Here is a 10,756-nt window from a genome sequence, read left to right on the forward strand (position 1 = left end):
ATGAATAGGCCAGGAGTGTGACTTATATGCTCCACCCGAGGGGTCAGCCTTCGACAGCCCAGTACTAGTAAGACATGTGGTGAAACTTCTTTACACCAAACCGACAATTCAAGGCATAGTCCATTGTTCGGTTGTGAAGGAGTGTAGCTACTTGCTCTAGGTGAAGCTCAACCTTAACAGGTCTTCACTGAAACACTGGTATATTGAAACAGCAATTGGAACAGAGGACACAATGGGGCCTCAGGATCTGGTGGGGGATTGCTGAAATTTGGGATGGGCTTTAGGCCCATATAGCAATTTCTGATAAAATCTCTAAGGGCCCATGTGGGTTTATTGGACTAGGTGTAGTAGGAAGTTTAGTCCCACCCCGCTAGTGGAGAAGTTGGACCTTTTTATAAGGGATTGTCTTCCACATGCTATTGGAGCTTGAGAATAGAAGAGGCCCTCGCCTGCTCCTCCTTCGCCGCCCGCCACGCCTCGTCACGCCGCGTCGCGGGTTGCGGGATTGAACCGAGCCGAGCTCACACCTACGCGCTTATTTTTGCCAGTCACTAATGGAGAGTTTCTGACAGCTGGGCCACGATCTGAGACGTCGGATCGTGGGCTATCACGGACTCGGACGTGGGTCGAGCCCACGTCTCTCCACGCGGTTGCGCCTATATAAGTCTGCAGTGTCTCCCAACCCTAGCCGCCACAAACAGATCATATCTGCTCACGCGCACCGCCCACCGTCGTTCCTTTGCTGCTGCTGCCGCCGGTGACTCCATCCCGTCCGCCGAGTACACGGTCGATGGGAGGGCAGGTCTCCCAAAACCTGTCCCTCCGATTCCTCTACGGGAGAGGGGCGAATAGGTTTTTGGGAAGTGACTACGCGACTGCTTGTTGTTCGTCTACGTCCGCGTCGCCCTCATCATCACCATGTCCATCGACGCCGAACGTGCCGCCGCCGAGAAGCTCGAGGCCGACAAGAAGGCCGCCGAGGACACCGCTGCTGCCGCCACCGCCACGGCGGCTTCTGCATGGCCTTCTGCATGGCCCACGGCGGCTTCTGCATTAGCAGTATTAGCATTATGTGTAGATCTGTCTACTGTTTGTGTAGTATGTGCTCGTTTAGATCAGCATTAGTATGTTGCTAATTCTGTCAATGCCATGCTAGTCATCTATTTATGGATTGAATTAGTCAAAAAATGTCTATTTACTCAGCAGCGGCATCACTGACTTTTCTCTACAGGTCTGAATCGAGAGGAGGGCGACATGGCTGCTGGCTTCAGCCTCATAGTGGTGGTTTGGCCCTAGCGCTATTCTTCCGCCAAGTCGTCTTTCTGCCGGATGTCGAGCTCTTGGATCTGGCCGCTGACGAGTTCCGGTCTTCCCCGTCAGAGATCTATACGGATTGGCGTATGTTACCCCTGGATATCAAGATCGCCAAGGCTCCGGTCGCGTGCGCTCATATTATTAGCCAACACGACCTCAAGAGGGCGCGTCACGAAGCTTCGGTTTCTTATTGGTGTCATGGGACATGTCTAAGTCAAGATCCCCAAGGCATTAATAGAGGTGGAGAAAGTCATGACGGCTGATTGGAGATCTTGAAGCTTTGGTGGAAAGGTGTATTGGATGCGATGAAGACCATGTGCCAGGTGTTTGGTGCCTTGCAACAGCGGCCTCGGCAAGCGGGGGCAGTAGCACTGAAGGACTGCACTTTTGGTGGTGCTCCTTGAGTACCGAGTCTCGATTCCCAGGGTGAAAACTCAAGGTCTGGCCTTTATTGCTTGTATCTGGCAATGGTCTTGTTGAAGGCATTGTTTTTGGGTGAACCCGGACTTTCTCCATGGTGAAACCCCGAGATCTTCGATCGGGCAACGACAACACTTGTGCATTGTTTCCTTCTTGGGGGCATTTGCTTTTGAAGAACCTCTATGTAATCCGATTGTTGTCTTCGGTGATGGTTAGAATGTTATTGATGCGTGATTGATCATCGTGGCAGGATCTTTTTCCTTTTGTTCTTTTTATTTTCTTTTTTGGCTATGTGTATTGTTGATGCTTTTGGACATCTTGTTGGTACAAAGATCGGGTATTATTGGTATCTTCGCAATATTAATATATTCTCTTTGTCGAAAAAAGAACAAGTGTAGTTGTGGCATATATCTGTAATCCTGGTACTTGTGAGTGAAATATACATAGGGACTCTAACATCATGTCCTCATTCCGGCGATACTGATTGGCATCGGCAAAGGGCGTGTGGAACTTCATTCAAGGCTAGACTAGGGGCCCTGTTTTTTGTGTATGTTTCATCTAGGTGGTCTTCGACGGCGTCCTTCGGCAGAGTGGACGACGGCGGTTCATGTTTTTGTCTTTCGGCTTCTTCTCCGTTCGGCGAAGCGGAGCCAGGTTCAACTTCGTTGGGAATCTAGCGAGGTTAGGCCTGCCTGATTCTGTCTGTCTGGATTTCTGCCCTCCTTGTTGCTTTCTTCTCCGGGATGGCGATTTGATCCTCAGTTCGTTGTCGCCGGCTTCTTCTGCCTCCGTTAGGTGACTTCTCGATTGCTGCATCAACAATGTCACCTTGGCTATGAGGGTGTTTCGGAGATCAAGAGGAGACATCGAGCTTTGCTCGCGGCATGCCACTGATGGATGCAGGAGCATATGGGCGTCCCTAGGAGTGAAACGCTGACGTTTTCTGTTTTTTTTAGATAGTTTGTATGTTGTTATGGCATCATTTTCACCACCACAAGTTTAATCTTGAGAAAACAAATGCAGATTTTAACCCCCAGGACGATTTTGCTCAATGGCATTCAGGAACGGAACAGGCAGCAGCTCAAATGTAAAAGACAATTTTGGCAAATCTCTCTTGGGATTAGGTAAACTGAAACAAAGTTTAGTTTAGTATACCAGCACAGTAAATTATTCCTATTCGGTGATTTTTCTTATCTGTAGGCCTGTGAACCCAAAGCAAAGGAATGTGCACAAGAACTCCAATAGGAAACCTCTAACATGGAAACTCCAGAGACCCCCACATTTACTTGAATTTCACGTGGCAAACTTCAGGTCAGGAAATGCTGGGTCTGCCTTGCTTTATACCTTGAAGCGAGATCACTGTCTCGAATGCGCCAACGAGGGCCTTCACTTTGCTCCGCCTCGCCTCAACGAGCCTGCTCGCGGTCTCCTTGATCACATTGTTGAATAATCGCGGCTCGCTCTTCTTTTTGTCATTGGCACCCTGATGCCTCAGGACAACAACTTCAGCTCTTGAAGCACCTGAATCTTTTGATGCAGCAGAAGCTTTAGCTTCATTGTTCTTGGTGATTCTGCGTCTGGCAGGATACTTGCTTCTGTTGACGTCATCTGTAGCATCTGCAGGCCTGAACTGTACTCGTCTGGGAGTGCTGTTGTCAGAGTTGCTGCCAAGGTTCAGCACCTTGCCACGGCGAAACCTCAGCATGCGAGGCGACTTCATGATGACGCCTGAGGGCGTGCATGTTATCTTTGGCCTTCCTGCAATTTCAGTTCTTGCAATAGCCCCATTTTCTGTAAAATGGGAATGATGTCTTGTCATTGTCTTGCGATGAACTCCAAGCATATGTTTATTTGAAAAGAAATATTTCATAGAAACTTGTCCATACATTGCCATGTTAGATGTTACAACCTCCGTGCCAAAATACAAGACGTTTTTGTAGGCTAAACTAGGATGGCCTGATCAATTTAAGGCAGCACTATAATCAATCATGCCATACAAGTTGCATATTGGCATTATTAATTGCCAGCGAAATTCATAATATTGTATAGAAGAATTAGGAAATTTGTGACCTAAGGTGCAATTATATGTTTATGTTTCAGAAGGTAAAGATAAGATGTACCTTTGCGAGATTGTCTCTCTTTGTTGTTAACGTCTGGTTTTCGTATTTTTTGCGAAGCTGTCTTTGATATTTTATCCTTGCACCCAGAAAAACTTTCTATCCCATAAACCTTCTTACTCTTCACTGGGGAAGCAGAAGTTTCTTTCCTGACTGCTCTCACTGTAGAACGAGACAGCTTCAGTGGACTCAATGTAACCTTTTCTTCTCCCTTGTTTTGCCAAATTTGAGCATTCTTGGCAACATTATTCAGTGTAATCTTTCTTTCAGTTTGCTTCCCTGAAGGAGGTGATGGAGATGGAGCATGCTTATTTGTAGCAGGTTTGGCACACGATTCCATCACGCTAGCTGGTGATGGTGCTTTGATTTTCTTCACCCTTGGAAGAGTTGATGTGACAATCAAGTTGAGTTTCCTCTCCGGGCTGAACTTGTTAGTAGCACTAGGATCTGCCTTTTTTGCCGTTGTCCTTGGTCCATCGGCGCTTCCAGCTGATGTACCTGCAACCTTCTCATGTGATGTTATTCCGCTTTTCTGCTTTGACATACTGCTTCTGGTTATACTTGGTGTTGCTTTCCTGTTCTGTTTCACAGACCCCTGGGAGAAACTCTGTGGTTTAGTCAGGTCCTTATCTTGTCTGTGCTTCTCCGATGCCATCACAGGCTGCTTAGTCATGTTCTCTGAACTTACAGAGTCATTTGCAGAATGATCCGTACTATGATCGTCAGACTCATCCCTGTCCTGGATGGCCAACGGCATATCCAGCTCAATGCTTACAGCTCCTTCTGACAATTGTCCATCTCCACAGCTTGACAAGTCATCAAGTGAGATGATGAGGCACTTCGCACAGTCTGGCTGGTTTCCAGCCACAACAGTTCCAGATACTTCATCTGATAACAACTCTACACATGGAGAGCTTTCAAGACGACCAGGTACTCCTTTCAGTGATGGCTTTTGCTTGGTAAATTCAGGCTTACCAGGACCAGCGTCATCTTTTACATGAGAAATATTCAGCATCTGACTCTTGTTTCTTGCTTTGTCTCCTTGTGGGATGACTACAGCCTGAGCCAGGTCGTGTGTTCCATTCCTGGCGTTCGCGCGGTCCTGACGCCAGCCATGAACAGGCGAGTATTTCTTAGACTCGGAAGAATGATGAATACCAAGTTTGCAGTTGTCATGGCAAGAGCCAGTGGACGCTCTCTGGTAATGTGGAACTGGCTTCTCTTTCCTCCTCAGGTAGGACGGCACACTGTTGCCATCTATGATTTCAGTGGTATTTATCCGGAGATCTTCTTTCTTCGACTCCGCTAATGCAGGAGTTGTTGAAGTGATAGCCTGTTTGATCACCTCCTCGGTCATTTAGAAGCAAGGATGCTGCAATTGCAGGCACATGTGTGAGCACATGAAAAATTCACTCGGCGTGGTTAATAAATTACAGAAAAGGTGAATCCAGTGAATTAAGCAGTGCAATATTTCTCAAGGTCAAAAGTGAAGACCACATTCCACACCAATTTTTTAGCCATCTCTGTCCTATTTGTTTCTGCCACTTGGTCAAGATCTGCATCACCTATTAGTAAAGAACTTATTCCAAGAATATGCATAGATGGATCCGCCATTCTCCCTCCAGTTCAACCAATTCTCACCAAACCCAACTAATTTGATACTTCATCTATCTTATTAAAGTCTTAACATAAAAGCATTTCCATATTATAACTCCTCAAACGAGTGCAGATTTGCAGCTCCCGAGCACCAGTGCTCTCTATATTTAAATATTTTGAAATTCATGCTTTTGAAGTTTCAGAAAAATGTGAAGTTTTTCCCGGGGATACGCATACACATTCCGAATACCCGTGGCAAGTTTCGGTAGAAATATCGTTTTGTTTTGGGCTATAGAAAAAAAACAAATTTCTGACAGTGTATAAGAGAACAATTGTGTCATTTCTGTCAGAAATTTCTCTTTTTTGTATTTCCCAAAATACAAAGTATTTTTTATCAGATTTTTACCAGGTCTTAGGAATATGTGTATATATTCATGTATTTTTTTAGATTTTTCTGAGCACTAGAAGTGTGTTTTTCAAAAATTTCAAATACCAAGAGTCATGGAGCTCGGGAGCTGCTTGCACTTTTCGCTCCTCAAACATGTTATAACACCTATTTGTATCAATCCTTCCTACATTATAATTAGTATTTTTGCCAGGCAACTTTCCAATTAGTATAAGTTTAGCCAATCAAGCAAAGCCCTACTTACTCCCCTTTGAATTATTCCGTCTTTTGGATTTGCTGCAATCATGTTTCTTTAGAGACATAGAACTAATCAATGATTACCCATTCCCAATCTACCAGCTATTGATAGTTACTGGCGTAGCCTAGTTGACATAAGTGTTAAACCAATGTTTAATACAGCATTAGTACTACAGGGACATGTAGAATGGTTCCAATCCGATTCTTTAATGAATAATTTACAGTAAGTACATATTCTTGTTACTAATACTAATTTAATCTAGTAGTATCAGCGAGATGGATCTGCTAGCGTAGTTGACTTGACATCACAAAAGAGTACAGCATTAGTAGCACAGGAAAGATTAAACAGGTTGTTCCTCCAAAGAATCAACGAACTGAGACGCAATTAAACAGAGCCATATCCAGATGATATACAGAGGGGCATCAACACTGGAAGAAAAGAAAGAAAGAGAAAACTGTAGAGCGTCATGCGCCCCCGCCGTTTCTTGATGGGAAACTTTCAAGAAGAAAAGAAACAAACTTAGATTGGATCGTCCAGTCCAGTCCACCACGAGATCGCAGCGCCGGAACTGGAATCTCCGAATTAAAGCCTTACCTGCTGACCGACGTCCTGCTCCCGGTCCTAGCTTGATTGCAAGGACTCCAGAGATGCGATGCTCGATCGGTCGGGTCGGGGAGGCAGCTAGCGAAAACGCATGGACGGCCGGAGACCAATGCAGAGGAGGACAGGAAAGGAGAGATTGCTTCTGTATATACTAGGTAGGTACCTCGTGCTTCCGCCGCTCGCCGCCAAACCGACGAACAGAACGGCTGCGTGTGGTACGGATGTGCCGGTGGAATGATCCGTGAGCGAGGAGAGGGAGGTTGCCGCTAACGCTTTGGGGGAGAGAGAGGGGGGAGGTGGAGGGAGAAGCGTGGATGTTTAGCACGTGGCGTTTGTCAGGACTGAAGATGCGATGTTATTATTCAGTTAACTGTAGCTGCTCAAGCGCATAACGTTTCGGTAGATGGACGGCTGAGATGGCTCCTCGCAGTTACCGCTTCGTCGCTAGCCGTACGATGGCCTTTGTATCGTTACTCCGCTAGTTACTGTTGCTTTTCACCCCGTTGCCGGGAACGCCTGCCTATATAACAGCTGGGCTGTGGCTGGCTGTCACTATCGTTGCTTCTGCTAAGAATTGCCTAGATGGCCAAGTAAACTCATATATACAAATACATATTCGAGATCTGGGCGGAATTCCCCAGTCCTCTCCTCTAAATCCCTAGATCGCGTTCTAAATTCTAGGTAGTTCCTGACAAATTGGTATTCAGAGCATTCGTTCCTCGGCGGAAATGAGCGAAATCGGGGGAAATTTTTCTCTCTAGCAAGATCCCACCCTAATTCTTCTGATCGGCGGCGATTAGTAGGCGGCGTTGGTGTCGGGGTTGTAGTCAGGAGGCAGTGTGTGGAGGCGCTGGCGGCGGCGATCGTTCGGGTACAGATCAGTCGAGCCAGAGCGGTTGGTCGGGCACATCGCCTGGTCGGTAAAATCCCGCGTCTGAGCACTGATCCGTGTACTTTGGAGGCGTGGATTGTGGCGACGGCAGGATCTGAAGTTGAGTAAGGGTTGCTGGGTATCCAGTGGTAAAATTCCTAAGCACCACTTCAGATCAAGGTGATGGGGCGCGCAAAGACAATTGACGAGGCAGATCTTCAAGAGATGCTGTCTCTGCATGAGGATTTTGGAGTTTTACAGAAGGATCAAGCCCAGATGCAGGCAGATATGGCGAAACTGCATGATGATGTTCATTCTGTCAGTTCTAAACAGGGCGAAATCTCAATGCAAGTTGGGAATGTAGAGCAAGTGGTTTTGGATTTGGGAAAGCAACTCTCAACAATCAATGCAGTGCTTCAGACCTTGGTTAGGGCCCCTGTCCAGAGAGAGGTCTCTGATCCAGCCTCTAGTTCGCAGCAAATACCCAAATCACCAACAGTGTCTCAAGAGCAATTGCAAAACCAGGCACTCAGAACAGAGCAACTCAGAAAACAGCTGGAAGCAGAAAAAGAGAAAACAAAACAGCTAGAAGAGCTACAAATGCAGAACTTACCTCCTATCAGAACAAACAGGCCTGCAGCTCCACCTGGCTTTACTCAGCAGGGCAGAACAGAGCATGCAAGTCCTATAGGAACACCATTGACCGCAAGGCACAATGCTTACACACCTGCATTTCAGCAACATTACCAGCAAAACAGAGATAGGCAATTGTGGCAAGGTTATGCAAAAACTTATGAACAAGACATGCAATGTCAGTTCATGAGATCTCTGACAAAAGGGCCTAAAATGGATTTCCCTAGATTTGAGGGTGAAGACCCAGTTGGATGGATTAGGCAGTGCAACAAGTACTTTCAGATGTCATGAGCACCAGAAGAATACAAGGTTTCCTTGGCTCGGTTGTATATAATGGGAGATGCAGATGTATGGTTAAGAAGATCAGGGTTGTTAAAAAAGAAGGTGTCATGGAAAGAATTCTGCACATAAATCACTAAAAGATTTTCTGCACAAGGCTCTTATGATTTAACTGAAAAATTCAACTCAGTTAAACAGTTAAACAGCACAGTGTATGAATACCTAAAACTATTTGAAGATCTAATGGCTGATGTGCAAGAGGAAAATCCAGAGCTGGGGAAATCTTGGTTTGTAAGATGCTATGTCAATGGCTTGAGAGATGGCATCAAATTCCAGATCAGACCACTAAGACCTCAAACACTAACTGATGCTTACTGGTTGGCTAAAGATGTTGAGCCCTGTCACCTACCAGCGACAACAGTTCCAAAAAGAAGTAATATCTCCTACAACAACTACTACCAGAAATCCTCTGGAAATCTTCCTGTTAAGCAGAACATCTCCCCTTCTGTTCAGCAGCAAATTCCTATCAGGCAAAATGAAATCCCTGTTAACAATGCATAGAAAATCAGGAAAGTGGGAGAATGTTGGAGATGTGGAGACAAGTGGATGCATGGCCACAAGTGTAAACTAGTGCCAAATGTACATGCTATGCAACAGGAAGTGGAGGAGCAAACAACTTATGATGTGGAAGAGCAACAGAGTGAGGAACAAATGGAGCCAGTATCTGAAGGAGATCAAGCTATGTTCATCTCTGCATTTGCAATGGGACAACAGCTTGCAGTGCCCACTCCAACAGTGATAATCCATATTAATGGAAAAAGAGCAGTGGCCTTATTAGATTCTAGTAGTACTACCTCTTTCCTCAATCAGGATTTTGCTGTCAAGGCCAACTGCAACATGTTACCTGTAAAACCCAAAAACATTTCAGTAGCTGGAGGTGGAACACTAGTGTCTGCTGCAGTAGTTCCCAGCTGTGAATTTCAGATTGCTAAGTTGACACTAACTCACAACTTCAGAGTGATACCTCTGCCCAGTCATGATGTTATTTTAGGGTATGACTGGTTCACTGCTGTTAGCCCTGTATCCTTTGACATACCTGCACAACAATTTGGATTCACACATGGAGAGAAACAAACAGTATCTACAGCAATGTTTTCCACATTTGCTAATCTGAAGGAAGTACCATTAAAGAGAGTGGACAAGCTCTTGGACAAAGGACCTGAAGTATTCCTCTGTCAAATCCATAATATAATTATGGATGCTCCTGAGGATTTCAAAACTCCTCCTCAAATACAAAAGTTACTTTTGGAATATGCAGACCTGTTTGAAGAACCTAAAGCATTACCACCTCAGAGAGCTTTAGATCACAAAATTCCTCTAGTACATGGAGCTGCTCCACCTTAGGTCAGACCCTACAGGGTCCCTCAGCACCAAAAGAAAGATATGGAGGAACAAATAAAAACGCTATTAGCTGCACATTTGATAAGGCCAGTCAAAGTCCCTTTGCAGCACCAGTTCTCCTAGTTAAGAAAAAAGATGGATCTATGAGGCTCTGTACTGATTATAGAAAGCTCAATGTGTTGGGGAACGTAGTAATTTCAAAAAAAATTCCTACGCACACGCAAGATCATGGTGATGCACAGCAACGAGAGGGGAGAGTGTTGTCTACGTACCCTCGTAGACCGGAAGCGGAAGCGTTATAACAGCGCGGTTGATGTAGTCGTACGTCTTCACGGCCCGACCGATCAAGCACCGAAACTATGGCACCTCCGAGTTTTTGCACACATTCAGCTCGATGACGATCCCCGGACTCCGATCCAGCAAAGTGTCGGGGATGAGTTCCGTCAGCACGACGGCGTGGTGACGATCTTGATGTTCTACCGTCGCAGGGCTTCGCCTAAGCACCGCTACAATATTATCGAGGATCATGGTGGAGGGGGGCACCGCACACGACTAAGAGATCAATGATCAATTGTTGTGTCTCTGGGGTGCCCCCTTGCCCCCGTATATAAAGGAGTGGAGGAGGGGGAGGCCAAGGAGGGTGTCGCGCCCAAGGGGGGGAGTCCAACTCCCACCGGGAGTAGGACTCCCCTTTTTCCTATTAGGAGTAGGAGAGGGAAGGAAGAGGAAGGAGGGAGGAAGGAAAGGGGGGGCCGGCCCCCCTCCCAATTCGGATTGGGGTTGGGGCGGGGCGGGCCCCCTCCCTTGCTCCTTTCCCCTCCTTTCCACTAAGGCCCAATAAGGCCCATATACCTCCCGGGGGGTTCCGATAACCTCCC

At 46.3% G+C, this 10,756-nt stretch overlaps 1 protein-coding gene and 1 pseudogene across 2 annotated transcripts; one reads left to right on the plus strand and one right to left on the minus strand.

Annotated features, from left to right (window-relative positions):
* Nucleotides 1-2,822: 2,822 nt before the first annotated feature.
* Nucleotides 2,823-7,017, minus strand: LOC125529454 (uncharacterized). 2 transcript variants are annotated; one of them, XM_048693862.2, is made up of 3 exons: nucleotides 6,686-7,017; nucleotides 3,855-5,223; nucleotides 2,823-3,525 (listed from the first exon to the last, which is right to left on the minus strand). In XM_048693862.2, the coding sequence occupies exons 2-3, from the start codon at nucleotides 5,206-5,208 to the stop codon at nucleotides 3,047-3,049; spliced, it is 1,833 nt and encodes a 610-aa protein (XP_048549819.2). In that variant the 5' UTR covers nucleotides 5,209-5,223; nucleotides 6,686-7,017; the 3' UTR covers nucleotides 2,823-3,046. The 2 variants fall into 2 exon arrangements, with proteins under 2 accessions (XP_048549819.2, XP_048549820.2); XM_048693863.2 differs by having other exon boundaries at nucleotides 6,858-7,016.
* A 731-nt stretch (nucleotides 7,018-7,748) lies between these two features.
* On the plus strand, nucleotides 7,749-9,276 carry LOC147970453 (uncharacterized; annotated as a pseudogene).
* The last annotated feature ends 1,480 nt before the right edge of the window (nucleotides 9,277-10,756 follow it).

The sequence above is a fragment of the Triticum urartu genome, chromosome 5A (assembly GCF_056163025.1).
Source record: "Triticum urartu cultivar PI428250 chromosome 5A, HENAU_Tu73, whole genome shotgun sequence".
NCBI lineage: Eukaryota > Viridiplantae > Streptophyta > Magnoliopsida > Poales > Poaceae > Triticum > Triticum urartu.